Source organism: Pseudopipra pipra, chromosome 3 (genome assembly GCF_036250125.1).
Source record: "Pseudopipra pipra isolate bDixPip1 chromosome 3, bDixPip1.hap1, whole genome shotgun sequence".
NCBI classification, from domain to species: Eukaryota; Metazoa; Chordata; class Aves; order Passeriformes; family Pipridae; genus Pseudopipra; species Pseudopipra pipra.
Window position 1 is genome coordinate 51,018,092 of NC_087551.1, and position 16,046 is coordinate 51,034,137.

The 16,046-nt window shown below is 40.2% G+C and overlaps 2 protein-coding genes across 3 annotated transcripts in view; both read left to right on the top strand.

Moving 5' to 3' along the window:
* PPP1R14C (protein phosphatase 1 regulatory inhibitor subunit 14C) overlaps positions 1 to 2,926 on the top strand; it is a 53,906-nt gene extending 50,980 nt beyond the window's left edge. Inside the window, exon 5 of one of the 2 annotated variants that reach the window (XR_010429172.1) lies at positions 1,596 to 1,765. Coding sequence is in view for 1 of the 2 variants with exons in the window: in XM_064649114.1 (XP_064505184.1) it covers positions 1,596 to 1,670 (75 nt within the window). In the remaining variant the exon portion in view is untranslated. Of the gene's footprint in view, positions 1 to 1,595 lie in introns of both variants that reach the window. The other variant, XM_064649114.1, reaches the window with a different exon arrangement.
* A 90-nt stretch (positions 2,927 to 3,016) lies between these two features.
* Positions 3,017 to 16,046, top strand: part of IYD (iodotyrosine deiodinase) — a 108,975-nt gene continuing 95,945 nt past the window's right edge. The window contains exon 1 of the mRNA XM_064649113.1: positions 3,017 to 12,695. The gene's annotated coding sequence lies outside the window, so the exon portion shown is untranslated. The remainder of the gene's footprint in view (positions 12,696 to 16,046) is intronic.

Here is a 16,046-nt window from a genome sequence, read left to right on the forward strand (position 1 = left end):
TAGATGTATTCCTGAACTGGCCTTGGCTTAGTTCAGGGGTGGAGGCCCAAATATCAAAGGTTCTTAGTGAGTGTTTGTAGACCACAGTAATGTGTATGCTGCTCTGCCTTTGCTGCTGTTAGTTTCAGCCACAGGTAGTGTAGGTGCAATGATAACCATGATGCAGCAGCACATGCAGCTCACTATAAAGAAGTGTAAAAGGTCGGGAAAGGAAATTGCTTTCTTGGGATGATACATGCTAGGATTGTGGTCCCACTAAAAAAACCTGGCATATTTCTGAAGTTAAAATACACATTTACAGAGACTTTCCTTATGCAAAGTGTAGTACCTGGATAATATAATTTTCTGTGTGACCTTTTTTGAGAGGTACTGTGTTGTCATTTAGGTGGTAACTTTGTTCACTGGAATTTTTAGCTTCAAGCATTCAGACAGGAAGTCATGCTTTTTATTGTTTCATAGAATCATAGAATGATCTGGGTTGGAAGGCACCTTAAAGATCATCTAGTTTGACCCCCTGCCAAGGGCAGGGACAACTTCCACTAGACCAGGTTGCTCAAAACCCTATCCAACCTGGCTTTTCACTTCAACCTGACTGACAAAATCCATAATTACGTTCCCTGTTTGTAGCTAACAGCTTTCATATACAGTACTGTGGGTAAATATTATTTTCCTAGTGTGACAGTAAGGAGATGATTTAGCTTTTAATGCATCTACAGTTACGATCAGAAATTGTATACCAAAAGAATTTCAGATAATGATGGAACTCTGTAAGCTTCTGTTCTCACACAAACTGAATTGGTTTGGTTTGGGTTTTTTTTGGGGGGGGGATGAGAGTGGGTTTGTTTGTTTGCTTGGTTGTTTTTTTGTGTGGTGGTTTGGGTTTGGTTTTGGTTTTGGTTTTGTTTTTTTTTTTGGTTTAGGGTTTGTTTTTGTTTTGTTTTGTTTTGTTTTTCCAGAGTAGTGTCATTCACTTAGCTCCGCAACTAGTTTCGCCCATCATAAGCCAGTGGTACTACCTCTGGCTCCTCGTTACTGCCTTGCCTCACTCAGTGTTACTGTGGGCTGAGTGGTGAGCCTGGTCAGAGGCTGACCAGCCAGAGGGCTGAGCCAGCTTAGAAAGTAGCAAGGGAAGAGGAAAAATAGCCAAATTTTTAGCCATATCTTCTTTCTGTTACAGCTGAGTATGCAGCCAACCAAAATACTAGTGCCGGCAGGTGAAGTGGCTAAAGAAACGCCTCTGTTGGCAGGAGTGCTGATTTCTGTGCAGGCTTAGGCTGTGAAAGTCTGCTTTGACTGTTTGCATTGTATCCAACCATAGATTTTGCTTCATTCAATAGTTGGTAGAAGGCCCTGTGTGGCAAAAGCCTGAAAGATGGTTAAAAACTGAGCCAGCACACTCACAAGGAAAAGCTAATTGTTCACACCTCTGCTGGGTGATGAGGATATGCTTATAAAGTTTCTGATGATCAGGCCAGAGAAATTCTAGCTTAGCAGTAAAAGCTTAAATAAAAATGTATAGTTTGCTTTCTAAAAATTGTCAATCATGGTATTATGGGATCATTAAAATTACTCATATTTTCTATTTTTTCCCCTAGGAATTTATCAAAGAGCTGCTAACTCGGATAAGAGGAATGAGGAAACTCAGTCCCCCTCAAAAGAAGAGTATATAAATAACTTGAAGTAGTAGCACTCTGTAAAAGACATGGCAAGGGAAACAGGACTTTGAATACAAGACCTTTATTAAAATAATTGTCTTTCTCCACAACTTCTTTGATTTTATTCAGTTTCAACTCAAGGAATTTCTTTTGTGTGTTTTAAGGGTTCTTTTTTAAGTGTCAAATTTTTTTTATCAAAAATATCAACAATTTGGATGCTGCTCAACTTCCAACTGAGGATTACTGAAGCAAGTGAAGAATCCAAGAGTTAGTGATGAGGGGCAGCAAGCCTATGTGTTGAATCAGAAGATCTTGTAAATTTACAGAGCTAGGAGACTTCTCCTTGCAACTAGTTGGATAACGTTTCTTAAGTTGGTTGTACATTTGACTCATGGATGTCCAGTTTCTTGTGCTTGTCTGTACATAAATTTTAAAGTGGGTTGTGAATACTGTTTCACATGGATGGAAGGAAAGGTTTGTTATAGTAAATTATTTAAATGGTGGTTATTGCAAATTTACTACCAGAAGGTACTAATTTAGATTACTAAAATAAGTGCTCCCATTTTTCTAAATACCCTTAAAGCAGCCCAGTGAAGAATTTTATCATATCTCCTTATTCAGACTGCAGCATATGAAAATTGGGAATTTTAAGGACTTAATGTGTAGACTTAAAAGTTATTTGATTGACTTTGATGCTTTGCCAGGATCACGTCCTCTTCACCTCCTGGTGTCTTGGAGCCGTGCTAACCTATACTGAATAAGGGCCTGGAGTGATATCTAGAGAAATGTCCATCACCATTTAAAAGCTGCTTCAGGCTGGGGGAAAGGCAGTGATACCAAAATGAATTGCAAGTACTGTATTGCATTTAATGATGTGGTCTTAATCAAATGCAGATTCCTCTCTTATAAAGGTAGGCAAAGAATAATACAGTCTTTGTTTATAGCTCTGCCCTGAGAAGTGGAGAGACTTCTTAACTTGGGTTCTCTTACTTGTAAAAGCAAGAACAGACAGAGATCCCTGCTCCCTTCTGAAAAATGTCCTAACTGGAATGTTTAATAAGCTACCATTTACTGGTAGGTGACACTAGTCAGACATTTTATATCAAGGGTGCTCTGAACATATTTTATTTTTCAAAAGAAGTACATGTTTGTGAATTTCATGTATACTGGCAAGCTTTTTTAATGTATTTAATTTTGTAATGTTTACCGATGATTTTATTTACCAGATATTTACTCAAATAAATGGAACAACTTGTGACTTGTTACATGTACACTTTACAAGACTACTGTTGCTGAGTAGGTTTGTAAATGGAATTACTTGTCAAAAAGAGAAACCTGTGAGGTGGTAAGTACATGCGAACCCAGCTGTACTGACCCTTATTGGCTTTTAATGTGCCCAGTATCACTCAAACTCCTGTAACCTGATGCACAACTTCACTTTTGAAACTCTACTACAGATGAGTCCTTCCTTTCCTGTGCCTCGAGGGATATAAAACAGGGTGGAAAAAAAAGCTTGGAAATTCTTTCAGATAAATGCTGGTAAGTTCATGTAATTTTTTCTGTCCACCAGAGGTGAGTGTAGGGGAGAGCTTACATGCTGTGACTCTCAGTTTTCTGCTGAAGGTATGGCAGAAGGGGGGTCTTTCAGCTGGAGGCATTCTACCTTTCTTCCATTATGCACCTTTCTGAATTCTCAAGAAATTCCAATGGCCCTCAGAAAAGGCTTGCCTGCAGCATTTTAAATTTAAACCTCATGTTTTGCTGAAGTTACAGTTTAGCTCTGGATTCCTAAAGAGTGACTGAGCAAATTTTTTTGAAATTGTGAAATGAAATCAGTGCTTCAGGGAAATCAGAGAGAGCTTGTGAATTCATCTGTTTTTGTGTTGGGATATCCAGCTGTTGTTGTCAGCATTATCAGTGGGATGTCTTTGGTTCTGAAAGAGGCCCATGTGAATGATGTGTCTTGCCACAGGAAGACTGTCTCTCCTTGGTCTGTGCTCCTTGCAGAGGATCTCATGTAGCTAGATCTAAATGACCAAGTTTGTATAAACATCACCCTTTGAAGGAGGGAATGTTACAGGAAAAGCTTCAACTGCTGAGGTAAGGGGCCTTTTGTTAGATTTTTCACTCAACTCTGGAGGCAGGAATCGGTGGGGTTAGTAAAGAAATCTTACTTACCAGCAAACCTGATGTTTGAGTGGGCAAGTACTTTTGCTGGAAAACCTCTTGGTTTGTAAGCCTTTACATTGAGAGCCTTTTTTGAACTCCTGGGTTTAGTATATCCAAAATTGGGAAAAACCTTTTGATTTGAGACTTGCTGTCAACTCTTTAGTTTAGAGTTTTGAGCTGGAGTCTGAACTGTGTGCTTGTGGGTACTGTTCCCTGACTCATAAATTTATTCACATGCATTTGATACATGGGTGAAAAAACTGAGAGCATGTAATATACCTTTTCAAGTTCTGAGGTGGTTACAGCTGCTTACAATTTTGCAGGTGGTATTTGGAAACAACCCAAAGTATGAACAATAAGAGTTCTAGCAATTTCAACATCCACAGATGCATTTTGTGACTTCACTAACAATTCTATTATAACTTTCTTTCCTTTATAATAATGGTGTGCAAAATCAGAAATGTGAATTAATCGCAACTGCACCAGTTCTTTCCTTTCCTACAGCAAAATACTATCCACAAGTATTTTTTCTTTCTGTTGTTTGACTAAAAGCTGCCCACCCAAGTCTATGCATGACACATTTGTGTCTTTTGTCCTACTCATCTTGCACTGAAGTAGCAGTGGAAAGTAGCAGTCTACTCCTTCTAAAACCGGTAGGTTTGATGGTACACTTAGAAATAGTGAAGACTGGGACAGCACTTACTATTTTCTTGCATTATGTAGATGGGACAAGTCACTACTGTGAAGAGCTTCCTCTCCTCCAGCTCCACGGATTTTGCTGTCTTACAAGTGTCAGTGAGCAAAACCAAGCTCTAAATAGCTTTTGTTTGCAGCTGGCCTGATTTTCCCAGGGACTTACAGGGTCTCATTCTTGCTAATTTTTACTTAATGGAGATACTCTTGGCCTTGGTGTGAGAAAAGAATTGACCCATTCACTAAACATTTAATTGTGCTTTATGTCTTTATACTGTGTGGGTGTTCTTGGCTTTGGGGCAATATTCAAGGGGCGTATCAATAGCACACTGTTACTGAAACAACTTGAAGAGCCCAGGCTCTTCTCTGCCTTGGCTTTCATGAGAAGGGCCAAGTCTGGCTGCAATGAGAGCTTCCTCTGGGCTTTTTAAGCGAAAGGAATGAATGAAAGGAACTAACGTCCCTCCTTATAAATATGGTAGTGAAGCTGAGGTTTTTGTTTTGGAATTGAAGTGCCTCTCCAGTGTATAAAGATCTCCTGCAAGAGCATGTTTTCCTGGGGTCTGCTTCATGGCATAATTAGCCTTTGCATGTTTTACAGCAGGAGCTGACAGTGTGATGTCTCCCATGATTGCTCTTCCAGTTGGCTTAGAAAGAAGAGGAAAGTGCTTGTAATCATATTTATTGTGCCTTATGAGGCTGCAGTGACTGGGTAGTGTATTCCTGTGGCACAGAAAAAGATGAGCCATTCATCTGCTGGTGTCGCTTTTGTTCCTTCACCCCAACAGTGGGGTTTACTCCTAAAGTTGTCATGCATGCAGGGAACATGAGGGGATATGTGGAAGGGAATTTTTTCTAATCTCCAAGAACACGACCAAGAAAACTGAGAGCAAAATATCTGCTCTGTTTGTGCACTTCAAACTCTTTGACACAGAGTCTTGGCAAGAGTTTCTGGTACTTTATGCTGTTAGGTATAATAGTGTATGTGAAATTGAAATTACTGAGTGATCTATTTCTATGATGGTTTTTCAGATTTAAGACAATCTTTATGTAAGCATGCACCTCCATGGTAAAAAAAAAATTACTTGGGCCACATCAATGGAGAGCCTGTTTGCTTGGACACTAGAAGAAAATAGAGGTCTCATTCTGAACAAACAGCTGAACTTAAAACTGGTGAAGTGCTGCAACAAAAGGACAAATTGCTTCTTGGGTGTATAAGATTTGTCATTGCCAGCATCATGCACAGATGGTAAACAGGTACTGAATAACTGTATGCAATGCTTTTTAAAGGGTGTTGAGATTTAGGGAGGAAGTCAGAAAAGAAAGCAAATGTTGGAAAGTCCAGGAAAAAATCACTAAGAAAATAACCTGTTATGTGTTTAGCTGTTAAGAATGCAGAGAAGTCTTGCTTTGCTGCATATATTTCTGTATGGGAAGAAAATGAGAGATGAGAGTGTTTTCATGTATTGGAGAAAAGCATAAGGAGGAGGAATACCTGGAAGATAAAGGAAGGAAAATTGAAGTATGGAAGAAGATAGAGCATCTTGATGGTGATTGGTGAGGAGCCCCTTGAGCTTGCTAATGTGGGAATAGGGTGAGATTGACATCTAATATTATCTCCAAATTGAAATCGTATGCTTTTCTAGAAAAGCATTCACTAGATGAGTTTATTCAACTTCAGTCAAGGTAATCAAAGACCTTAAAACTCTAGACTTCTGCTTCATGGGGTTTTGTTTGTTTGTTTGGGGTTTTTGGTTTTTGTTTGTTTGTTTGTTTGTTTGTGGGCATTTGTGGGTTTTGGTGGGTTGGTTGGTTGGTTTGTTGGTTTGGTTGGTTTTAGATTTTTGTAAAGCAGAGGAAACTAATAAGAAACTGATTTCTATGTATTGTGGCCATGTAACTACATGCTTGTGTAGGGGTCAAGTCAGATTACCAGTAATAGCTACACATATTATATACAACTCTATTACTTTTTACTTGACTTTCATGTTTCTATTATTTTTTTCTGGAAGTAAGCAAATAGTAAGTGTGAGTGTAATTGAAGTTGCTATTGAAAGCTAGAGAGCTTCAAGTGATGAAGAGAAAATGTGACTAGAAAGTACTTGGTGCTGCAAATTTTATTTTTACCGCTGGAGGATTCTGCTGTCAGTGTAAATACAGAATGTTTCTGAAGTTTTGAAATTATTATTCATAATAATCTAACCTAGTGCTGATTGGGTTTTATTTGTTTTGGGGTTTTTTTTGGTACAACTAATAACCAAATTCTCTGAGATATTAGCTTCCACTATTTACAGACTTCTCTGTTTTCCAACAAAAATTGACATTAGCTTTTTAAAGAAACTGAGCAATTTTTAAAATGTATATAAGGCTGAAAATTCTTTTGGAGGTGCAGTTAACAGGTTTTGTTTGGTAGTAAACTCAGATGTCTTCCTGCATTTTTTCCTTCTAAGACCAAAATCAAAACTATCCTGTGATATCCCTTAGCAGAGGTTTCAGTCTGAGTAACTGTATAATACTGGGTTGGACTTGAAGCACATAACTAAGTGACAAAAAATGTAGGAGCTGACCCACTTCAAGGACAGAGAGTTGTTTGGCTACTGCTTCTAGGGGGTATGGGGGGATCAGAGCACATGAAACTTTCCTGGCTCCTTAAAGGAGGATCCTACATTAGTGTCAGCCCAGGCTTTGTGGTTAAGTTCATGTCATGCAACCCACAGTCATAATGGGGCTTGTGGGAATTGTAGCAGTGTGTACTACCACATATATGGAGAACTAGGTCATGCAGGTCTGTGACAGGATTGCGCTTATCCAGGATCCACATTTCCCTTAATGTTGCTTGACCTGAGGCAAAACCAGGTTGGAATAACCTTTATTTATTATACTGATTTGCAGTAAAGAAGGACTTCCAATAGGGATAGTATGTTGAAACTCCCATATACCTGTTGTCTCCTAGTTAGAGAAGCCAATTTGTGACAGTGGTGGCTGTGCAGACCCTGCAGACAGATCTCCTTACAGCTCTGTCTGAACCTGGCTTTGGGTCTGAGCCTACCTTCCTATTTGTTTGTTCTGTCTCTACTACTTCAGGAAGCCTCATAAAGCAAATGAAAAGGCTTCAATGGGTGCTTCAGGCTTGTCCCACAACCAGTACTGAGCCAGAGCCATATCAAGACTACAAAGAGTGTGCCATGATGGTGCTTGAGACAGAGGCACTAGAACTGACTTGGAAGTGTTTAAGGCCAAATTGGATGGTGGTTTGAGCAACCTGGTCTACTGGAAGGTGTCCCTTCCATTAGGGTTGGAACTAGATGAGCTTTAATCAATTCTTCCAACTCAAACCATTCCATGATTCTATGACTTAGTGAACTATGACTGTGGCAGGCTGGATAGATGGGCTTCAGGTGTGTTCTAAGAGTTGCCACAATGGAGAGGACTTCTGGATGCTGCATGTTGGTTGCTTCTGTTGTACCTAGACAACACTGTGGGCAGAGGGGGACAGTGCATTGCCTGATGCCTGTAGAAGTGTAATGGATCACTTGCATTTTTTAACTACCACATCAAATAAAAAATGGAGTTGAATTCAACCTGCAAGTGGGCACTCAGACAGTTTTGTACCTAGTTTCTGCAACTAACCATCCTCAATGAAATGCGTGTATTCTGTTGTGTCTCTCCAGACTTAATTTCAAGCCTACCAGGGCAGTAGTTACTAAATGAGTTTTGCCATCCATTGCTTCCAGTACCTCATGGTGTGTTTGCCTACAGTTTGCATTAATTTTCCCCGTTCCTCCAACTTTAACAGCTTGATTATTTCTCTTAGGGACCTTTTACTATTCAGTGGAAATGTGTCATGGTGCTATATCTGCCACAGTGGCTCTGCTGTTAATACCAAGTCAATCCAAAAAACTAGAAAAGGTGCAGTAAAATTTAGTGTCTTCTGATTTACGACCTTGTATTGCTGGAGCTTACTCACTTTTTGCCTTATTTCTTTACTTCCCCAAGTAAGTTTTCATCAGTGTGTGAATGCAACTCAGCCACACATTGTAATGAGAGAACAAAGCTTCTAGAGCTAATCAGTTTTTCTTACATTCTGAGAAAAAAATATAAATGTGGTTTTTATTTTTCCTCCAAATATCTGGAAGATGCTCCAGTAGCATTTGCAGGGCTGCAGAAATGTTCCTGTTTAGAAACCTGAGGGTGTAGTGCAAGTAAGGGATCGAGGAATAACTAGTGGCAGACACACAAACTCTCCAAATGAAGACATTCTTAGTGTCCTTGCGAAAAAAAAAAACTGTCCATGTCTCCTAAACTCAGTGCTTGTCAGAGATGAACTTACTTCCATCAGGCTGCACTGGGCTTTGCACTGGGTCTAGGCAGTGGCCTGGTGGAGAGATGAGTACTGATTCTTCGGGAGTAATGTAGATATAAGCACCTTAGTGTAATTGCTATCAGCTAAGTTGCTCAGCGCTGAATCAGTGTTTGGGTTGTTACTAAGCCAGTGTGTCAGGAAGAGCACTGGTAGGATGTGTCATCACTCTTTTCCATTTTGCAGTGACTGTGATATGTGTGGTCTCTGCTGCCACTGCCACTAAGGAATACTGCAGTTTTTCAGGCTTGAAATTAGGAAAGAGCATGTTTTTTACTTGGGAGGGACAGTAGTTTGTTACCAACCAACATATAAATAACTTTGTTCCTCTGATATACGTACCTAAAAAGCAGATCTTTCAAATAGGTATAGCTGTATGTATGCTATTACTAACCAATAATGTCTGTTTTTGTGAGAAGATGAAGCTGTTAAATGTTCTTTTATCTGAACTCATTTAATTCATGCTTCCTAAACTCAATTGCCCTTTTAACATAGAATTCACAGTTATCAGAAAAGCTTTAACCTATTTGGGGAATTTTTCTAGTGCTGCTTTAGTCTTAAAATCAGGCACAAAATGATTACATATTGGAAAAGGGCTATAATATTTAAGATTCCCCGCTTTACAGTTATCTCAAAGGTATTTCTGTTTCCATATCAACAATGCACCACAGTAGTGCATGTTTTATAATGGCAAATCCTTAGAATTTTAATAGTTTACCTCAAGTATCTGCTCTTTCTTTTGTCCTCTGATGTGCCTTGACCAAGAGCTGCCGCTTATCACATTGTATTGATTATTTCTTCATCTGTGAAGCTGTACATTCAGCTCAGCACTTAATCACTCTGAGGCTGGATTTTTTGTCCTTGGGACAAGGACAATATGTTTAAAACTCTTCAAAAATTAAAAATTTTAATGCTTGATTTGAGTGAAGTGATAATTGTTTAACTTTTCCCTTTCTGATTACCTTTGAAATCTGAAAATCTGATCACTTCCTGAAGTTAGTATGATTTTCTCAGTTCTGATCTTGTTAGATGCTTCCTAATTCATTTTCTACTTGTATTTCTTATAGTTTTTATTTATGGTTGCAGTTGGTGTTCTCTCTGACAACTGTTCCCCCTCCCTCAAAATTCTTCTCTTGTGCTCTCATACCTTTTGCAACAGAAATTCAAGAATGTAAAAATTGTGCCACCTCTGCAGCACCAGCAAAGATAACTTGGCAGGGATTCAAGAGAGATCAAATAAATCAGATTAACCCACAGTATTGCTGGGTTTTTTTTCTGGAGAAAGTTAGGCTATCATGCCCAGCCCACTTCTGAGTTTCGTATTTTCTCTTTCTTGCACAAGCAAACTCTTCCCTAGGAGAATGTTTTTATTTTTCTAGTCCAGAAGTACCCAAAATAAAGTGCTTAAAACTCTGGGAGTTGGTTCAAATATGTTAGATGAAACTCATTTACAAGGTTGGCTTTTTGAAAACAGAAATAAGATTGTGACTGTTCAGAGGTTTCGTATCCAACCACTGAGTCTTGTTACTAGAAATTGTGGAGCAATTGTCAAATATGCATCAGGGCAGGGACTCCAGGTCAAACAGCTGGCATGGTACAGGAATATGCTGACTTTCCACTTCTTTCAAAGTTTCCTCACTGTCTGAAACTTACTCATCTCAAATGCTCAAGAATTATGAGGCAAGTAATGTTGGCACTCTGAGGCTATGGAGTCCTGAATCTTTTATAATGCATAGTTTGATTGTTTCTTGAGAGATGGTTTCTCAGAGGTCTCTTGTAAGTTGTTCATACAGTTGATGGGGGACTGAATCTTCCTTTCCCATCTCCAGCAATTTCAGGAACAGAAATCCTAGGAAAGATTCTGGGCTTATGATAAAAAATAAAGGTCAGGGACGGTCAGGGAAATAACATTTGTAGATGCTGGAGGTAACCATGCTCCTATTTTGCCACTCTGCCTTTTTTGGTGCATTTCATGTAGCCCATGGAGCTCTCCCTGTGCTGGTAGGACCTCAGGTCTGCTTGTGCAGAGAAGCCTCTGAGGTAGATAAGCTAGGTAAAATTTAAATATGCTGGTGTCACTTGGCATTAGAGCTGATTTAGCTTGCCCTTTATCCATTTAAATGCAGACTTCTCATTTCATTAACTGGAAAGCAACCTTCATTTAAAATGAGTTAGTGATGGGGGCTTTTATGTATCACTTCATCCATGCTTTACTGCAGTACATAGGGTGGAAGAAACAGTTTTTGGATGTGTGCTAGAAACAATCAGCTCTTTTTTGGTGTAAATAGTTGAGGACAGAGAGAAATAAGCTCATTTTAAATATGTGTTTAGATTGAAAGTGTGTTGCAGTGGAGCCTAGCTATCACCCCAAGCAATTATATTTCCAATTTTGCCCTTTGGGGACAGAAAAAGGCTGTCAAATGCTGGGTTGTCTGCAAATCAAGAAAGCCTTTTGAGTTCTTTTTGTTGTTAAAAGTGTCACTTACTGAGAGCAAACAATTCTAATAAATGAATGGTAGTTGATGCTCAAAACTTGGCAGAAAGTTTCAAAGCTGTGTAAGGGCATTTGGGAAATGGATACACAGCTTTCTGTGCCACATGTTTGAGGGAAGCTCCATAGAGAGAGCAAACTAAAATGACAACATTTTCATGATATCCTGTTTTTTCTGTAAATGACAGATTAGGTGTAGAGTTCAGTTACCCACAGATCTTTCCTTCACAATCTAGGACTGCTGTACTGCTGAGGGGAAACAGACAACCAGTGGTTGCTTTCTGTATAAAGATTTGGACATGGATAATCTTACAAGAATTTTATGATTGCTGTTCGGTTATATTTAATTAAACAGTATCTTATTCTCCAGTTCATGGGAACCCTCCCTATCTTAGGGTAGGGCAGGGAATTGGAAGGGTTCCCAGAGAAAGACCAGGGTTGCGTGGAAAAGCAGGGGATCCCACCAGTTTTTCACGTGTCAGGCAACTTGGAGCCAAGCAGAGGTAAGTGCTTGTAACTCTTTACCACAGCAGTGCATGGAAGACTTAGAAGTTATTCACTTAGGGATAGCAAATGACCGAGCTCTTATATTTGAAGTAAATACTACAAAACATTCCCCCCCCCTCCCCAATTTGCTGGCATTAATTAAGCTGAATTGAGTTCTTTGCTTCATCTGGTATTCTAGTGCCCACTCAACTTGTCAAGCCTGAGGTTTCTGTTCTGATCTAAGTATCTCTTTTGAGATTTGTTGTCTGTCTTCTGCTTTCCAGATCTCAGAGAAGTGTTTTCCACAAGAGGGTATAAGACAGCATTTTGCATTAACCCACTGCCATGAAATAGGCTGTTAATTCCTATTCCTTGCACTACCTTTGCTTGGATCATGACAGTGTATTATTACCCATCTCTGCTTAGGGAAAGAGAACGACTCCAGTGAGCACAACCTGCCTACTTGTTCCTGTTGGGATTCAGGTAAAACACAGATTCTCACACGCTCAGGCAGACACCTAAAATGGTGTTAGCAAGTCCCATGGCTGAAAGCCAAGACATGAGTAGTGCTCCCTCATACACATCTCAGATGGACCTGTCACTGCTGCTCAGTCAACAGCAGTGTCGAAAACCAAGGAGCAGTGCTTCCTCTCCTCTTCACAGAGCTCTTAACTGTTGGTATAATAGACAGTCTGTTGCCTTTAAGAAAACAAACATGTGAACTCTCCTGCATCTAATATTAAGTGACATTGTCAAAAGAGGTTGTGGTCAATCTCCTTGAAGAAGGAAAGGAGCTTTTCAGGACAGCAGTTTCCTAAACAAGAACCTGCTATATCTAATGGTATGTGAGTATTTTTCCTTCCTTATGCCCTGATTTCTAGTTTCCTAAAGGAGTAGAGTTGGTCCTTTTAGCAGCTGACATGTCAAAAGCATCCAGGAGGAAACTACAGGAAGCTGGCACTGACTTGGAAAAATGAAGCAAATCTGCAGGGATTTTCTTGGCTGATTCAGTGGCTTTCTAACATCTTTCCTTCCCAGCTGGACCTGCCTCCTGGTAGCAACTAGTGTCTAGGCTGAACACATCAGAGTCAGAAGCAGCACACTGACCTCTTTAATTTCTAAGGATTAATGAGGTTTTGCTGCTTAAGGAGAATGCCTAAACGAATGCTGAGGAGCCTTGCTCACGTTTCCCTGTCTTTTTCTGTCCTCCACCACCTCTCAGTTGCTCACTGACAGGAGTCATAAGTAATGTAATATTTTTAAAATACCTTTGAAAATATTGAAATGTGTAGTACAAGATCACTTGTGAAGAGGGAGCTATAGCAGATGTAACAAGTGGGAATCCTGCTGAGGCACTGTTGTTGTTTGGGTATATTTCAAAGGTTTAAATAGGATTAAGATGTTTATTATTATTAATGGGAAAATAATCTTTATCCCTCCAGAACATTAGTGATACACCATTTTTTATGCCAGAGAGAAATTCTCTATGGGCAAATACAAGGTTCCTGTAGTCTAAATAGTCAAGCTTGAAGCTCACCCAACCTAACTGAGGATTTTCTCTTGCTAACAACACACACTGCTTATTCTGCTGCAAGCTTGTTAAGGCTGAGGCATTCATAATTAACTACTGATTTGAAAGGCCTTGATTTATTGGTTTTTCCAGCACGGGGCACTTTAAAAGGACCTTTATTTATAGAATAATTACTCTCTTCACAATGCTTCTCACCTGGAGCACTAGGAATTTGAGGCTCCCAACTTACTGTCCATTCTTGAAAACTTTCTGGATATTGACAAATAAATGAATAGCATATATCTAGTTAAGAATGACTATGATTGCTTGGTGCTATAGCAGTAAAAGAGAAAAAATAAATAAAAAGACAAGCTTTATGGTTAAATAAACTGCCATATTCTGACAGGATAATGCTAACATCTGATTTGTATACCAGGCCAAAGGCTTTTTTTGCCATAAAAATATTGGGTTAAGTTAAAAAAACCTCCTCTCAAACCATCTTTTGTTGCCCCAAGAACTCTTAAAAACGCAGTAGGTAGCATCATGTAAAATAATCGTTTTACACTGAGCTCCTTTGTGGCTCATGTGTGTGCAACACTTTCTGCTATTCGAAGGGGGTGATGTGTTTCAGCATGATTGCATGCCTCAGTTCAGGACATATGAATTTTTTTGCTGCAGAGCATGGCCTTTCTGGTGTGTGGAATGGAGCAAGGTCATCTGCAGCAGGCTAAGGAAGGGAATAAATCAATGAACCAAGCACAGGCAGCCACTGGTAACTAGCTAAGAATAAAGAGTCAGGCTCAGGTATGCAATGTTCACTGTCAGCAAACAGAGCCTGAAATCCTCAAGCCAAATGGTGCATTTCTGATCTCAGGTCAGGCTTGGAGGGAGCTGAGTTGTTATTGGAGCTCGGGGTCCTGTGGTCTAAGTGAAGGTCAGCTTCTAACAGTGTTTGCTGACAAGTGCAATAGATAGTTGCTATGTGAGCTGGCTTTAATGGACTTGAATGAAATAAGAAACATTGGACCCCGAGCGTTGTTAAAGGGGTTTGTGTATGAAGCCATTATCTCTTGGTTTTGTAGCCTCACTGTTTTCGATTGGCTGGTAGATGGCAGAAAACCTTGTGGGGTTCATTCTGACTCAGCTGGGAGTTAAGAAGAGACCTGAGTGCCTGGCTGCAAGGTTTCCGGCCCAGTGGGCAGCCTGAAAAGAGCTGGATGATTCAAATGCGCTATTACAACGCTATAGCTGCTCTGGGAAGGAAGTTGCACATGTGGGGTTTCTTGGATGCTTTTAGTCTGGTTTTAGATTCATGTATTGCTCTTTTAAACTGGCTGCTCTGACTAGGTAACTCTGCCTTGACACACTTGCTTTCAGATGTTGTTACCCTGCACTCGACCAGGGCTTGATCCAGCTCAGTAGAGAAGTCAAATAAAATATTCCTGACCTATTATAGAGAAAGTCCCACTTTGCTTCCTGCTCTGCTTGCCCCTGTGGGGCATACCAGTGTCTGTCCCTATGGTCTCCAGTCTCTGGTGGCTATCCTTGCTCTCCCTCACCCATACTCTGACCCATCCGTCTTTGGCAGCTCTTCTTTGCCCCACAGGCGAGGGTAACTTCAACTGCCTCCTGCCTTGACCCCCTCCTGTCCCCATGGCTCTGTTAAGCTGTAGCTCTTCGGTGCTGTTCAACAGTGTGAGGAAGATGTGCATGTGTCTGGTCGAACTGAGGGCTGGTGCTTACAGCCAAGTGGCTGCACAGCATTCCCCTGCGAGAAATTACAGGGATCTCCCAAGCTATTACTGCTGTGATGTAGCTGGGTGATGCTCTGGGGATTTCACCTGTTTGGCAGGGAGGCAGTCGCAATACAAATGAGCTTGGCTGCAAAGAAAAAAATGCAGTTGATAAAGGATATTAGCTCCTCAAACTGTGATTTAAGCTTGCAGTTCCACCAGTAACCTCCTGTGTAGCCTTCAGAAAGTCGCTTCTGTGCATCAGCTCCCCCCTTGCGCTAATGGTCTAGGGCTGATTTTGTCATGGGGGTATTGTCAGGATAAATGCAGCTGAGGCCACAAAACACCGTGGTGACATGAGCCACTTGACTGGTTTGATTGATTGAATGCAAAAAATAGGATGTGTAATTCACCCATGTATTTTCACCTTGGTGAAGTAAATTTTCTTAACTTGCATTGAAATTGTATTGATATTTTAAAGCAGAAAACAAAAACAACCCCAAAGTCCAGTGTAGAGACAAGAAAGATTATTTTTAACAGTGTGGGAAGTGCTGTACTCACAAGGCTAATGCTACCCATGGCATGTGCCTTGCATTTTTCTTGACAGAAGCGGAGGCCTCTTGAGTTACTGAGCTGACAGGGAATAGCAAGCTGGTGTGCTAATAACTCCCATGTTACTATTTTTAAGGTTCTGTCTGTGTGCCTATGTTGTTTGTAGTGTTGTTACCCAGCAGTGCCTCCTGATGCTAGGTTACTTTAGGCAAAGTCAGTGTTGGCACTTAAGTCTGTATTAATTCTCTGGCTTTTTGTTTGCTTCCCCTCCTCACTGCCTCTTTTACTAACATTTTGGTCTTATGCTCTGTGCATGAAAAAGCCAAATATAAAATAATAAACTTGCAGCCAGAAACTTGAATTTGACAAAGCTCTTGATGTCTTGTTCAAATACTCA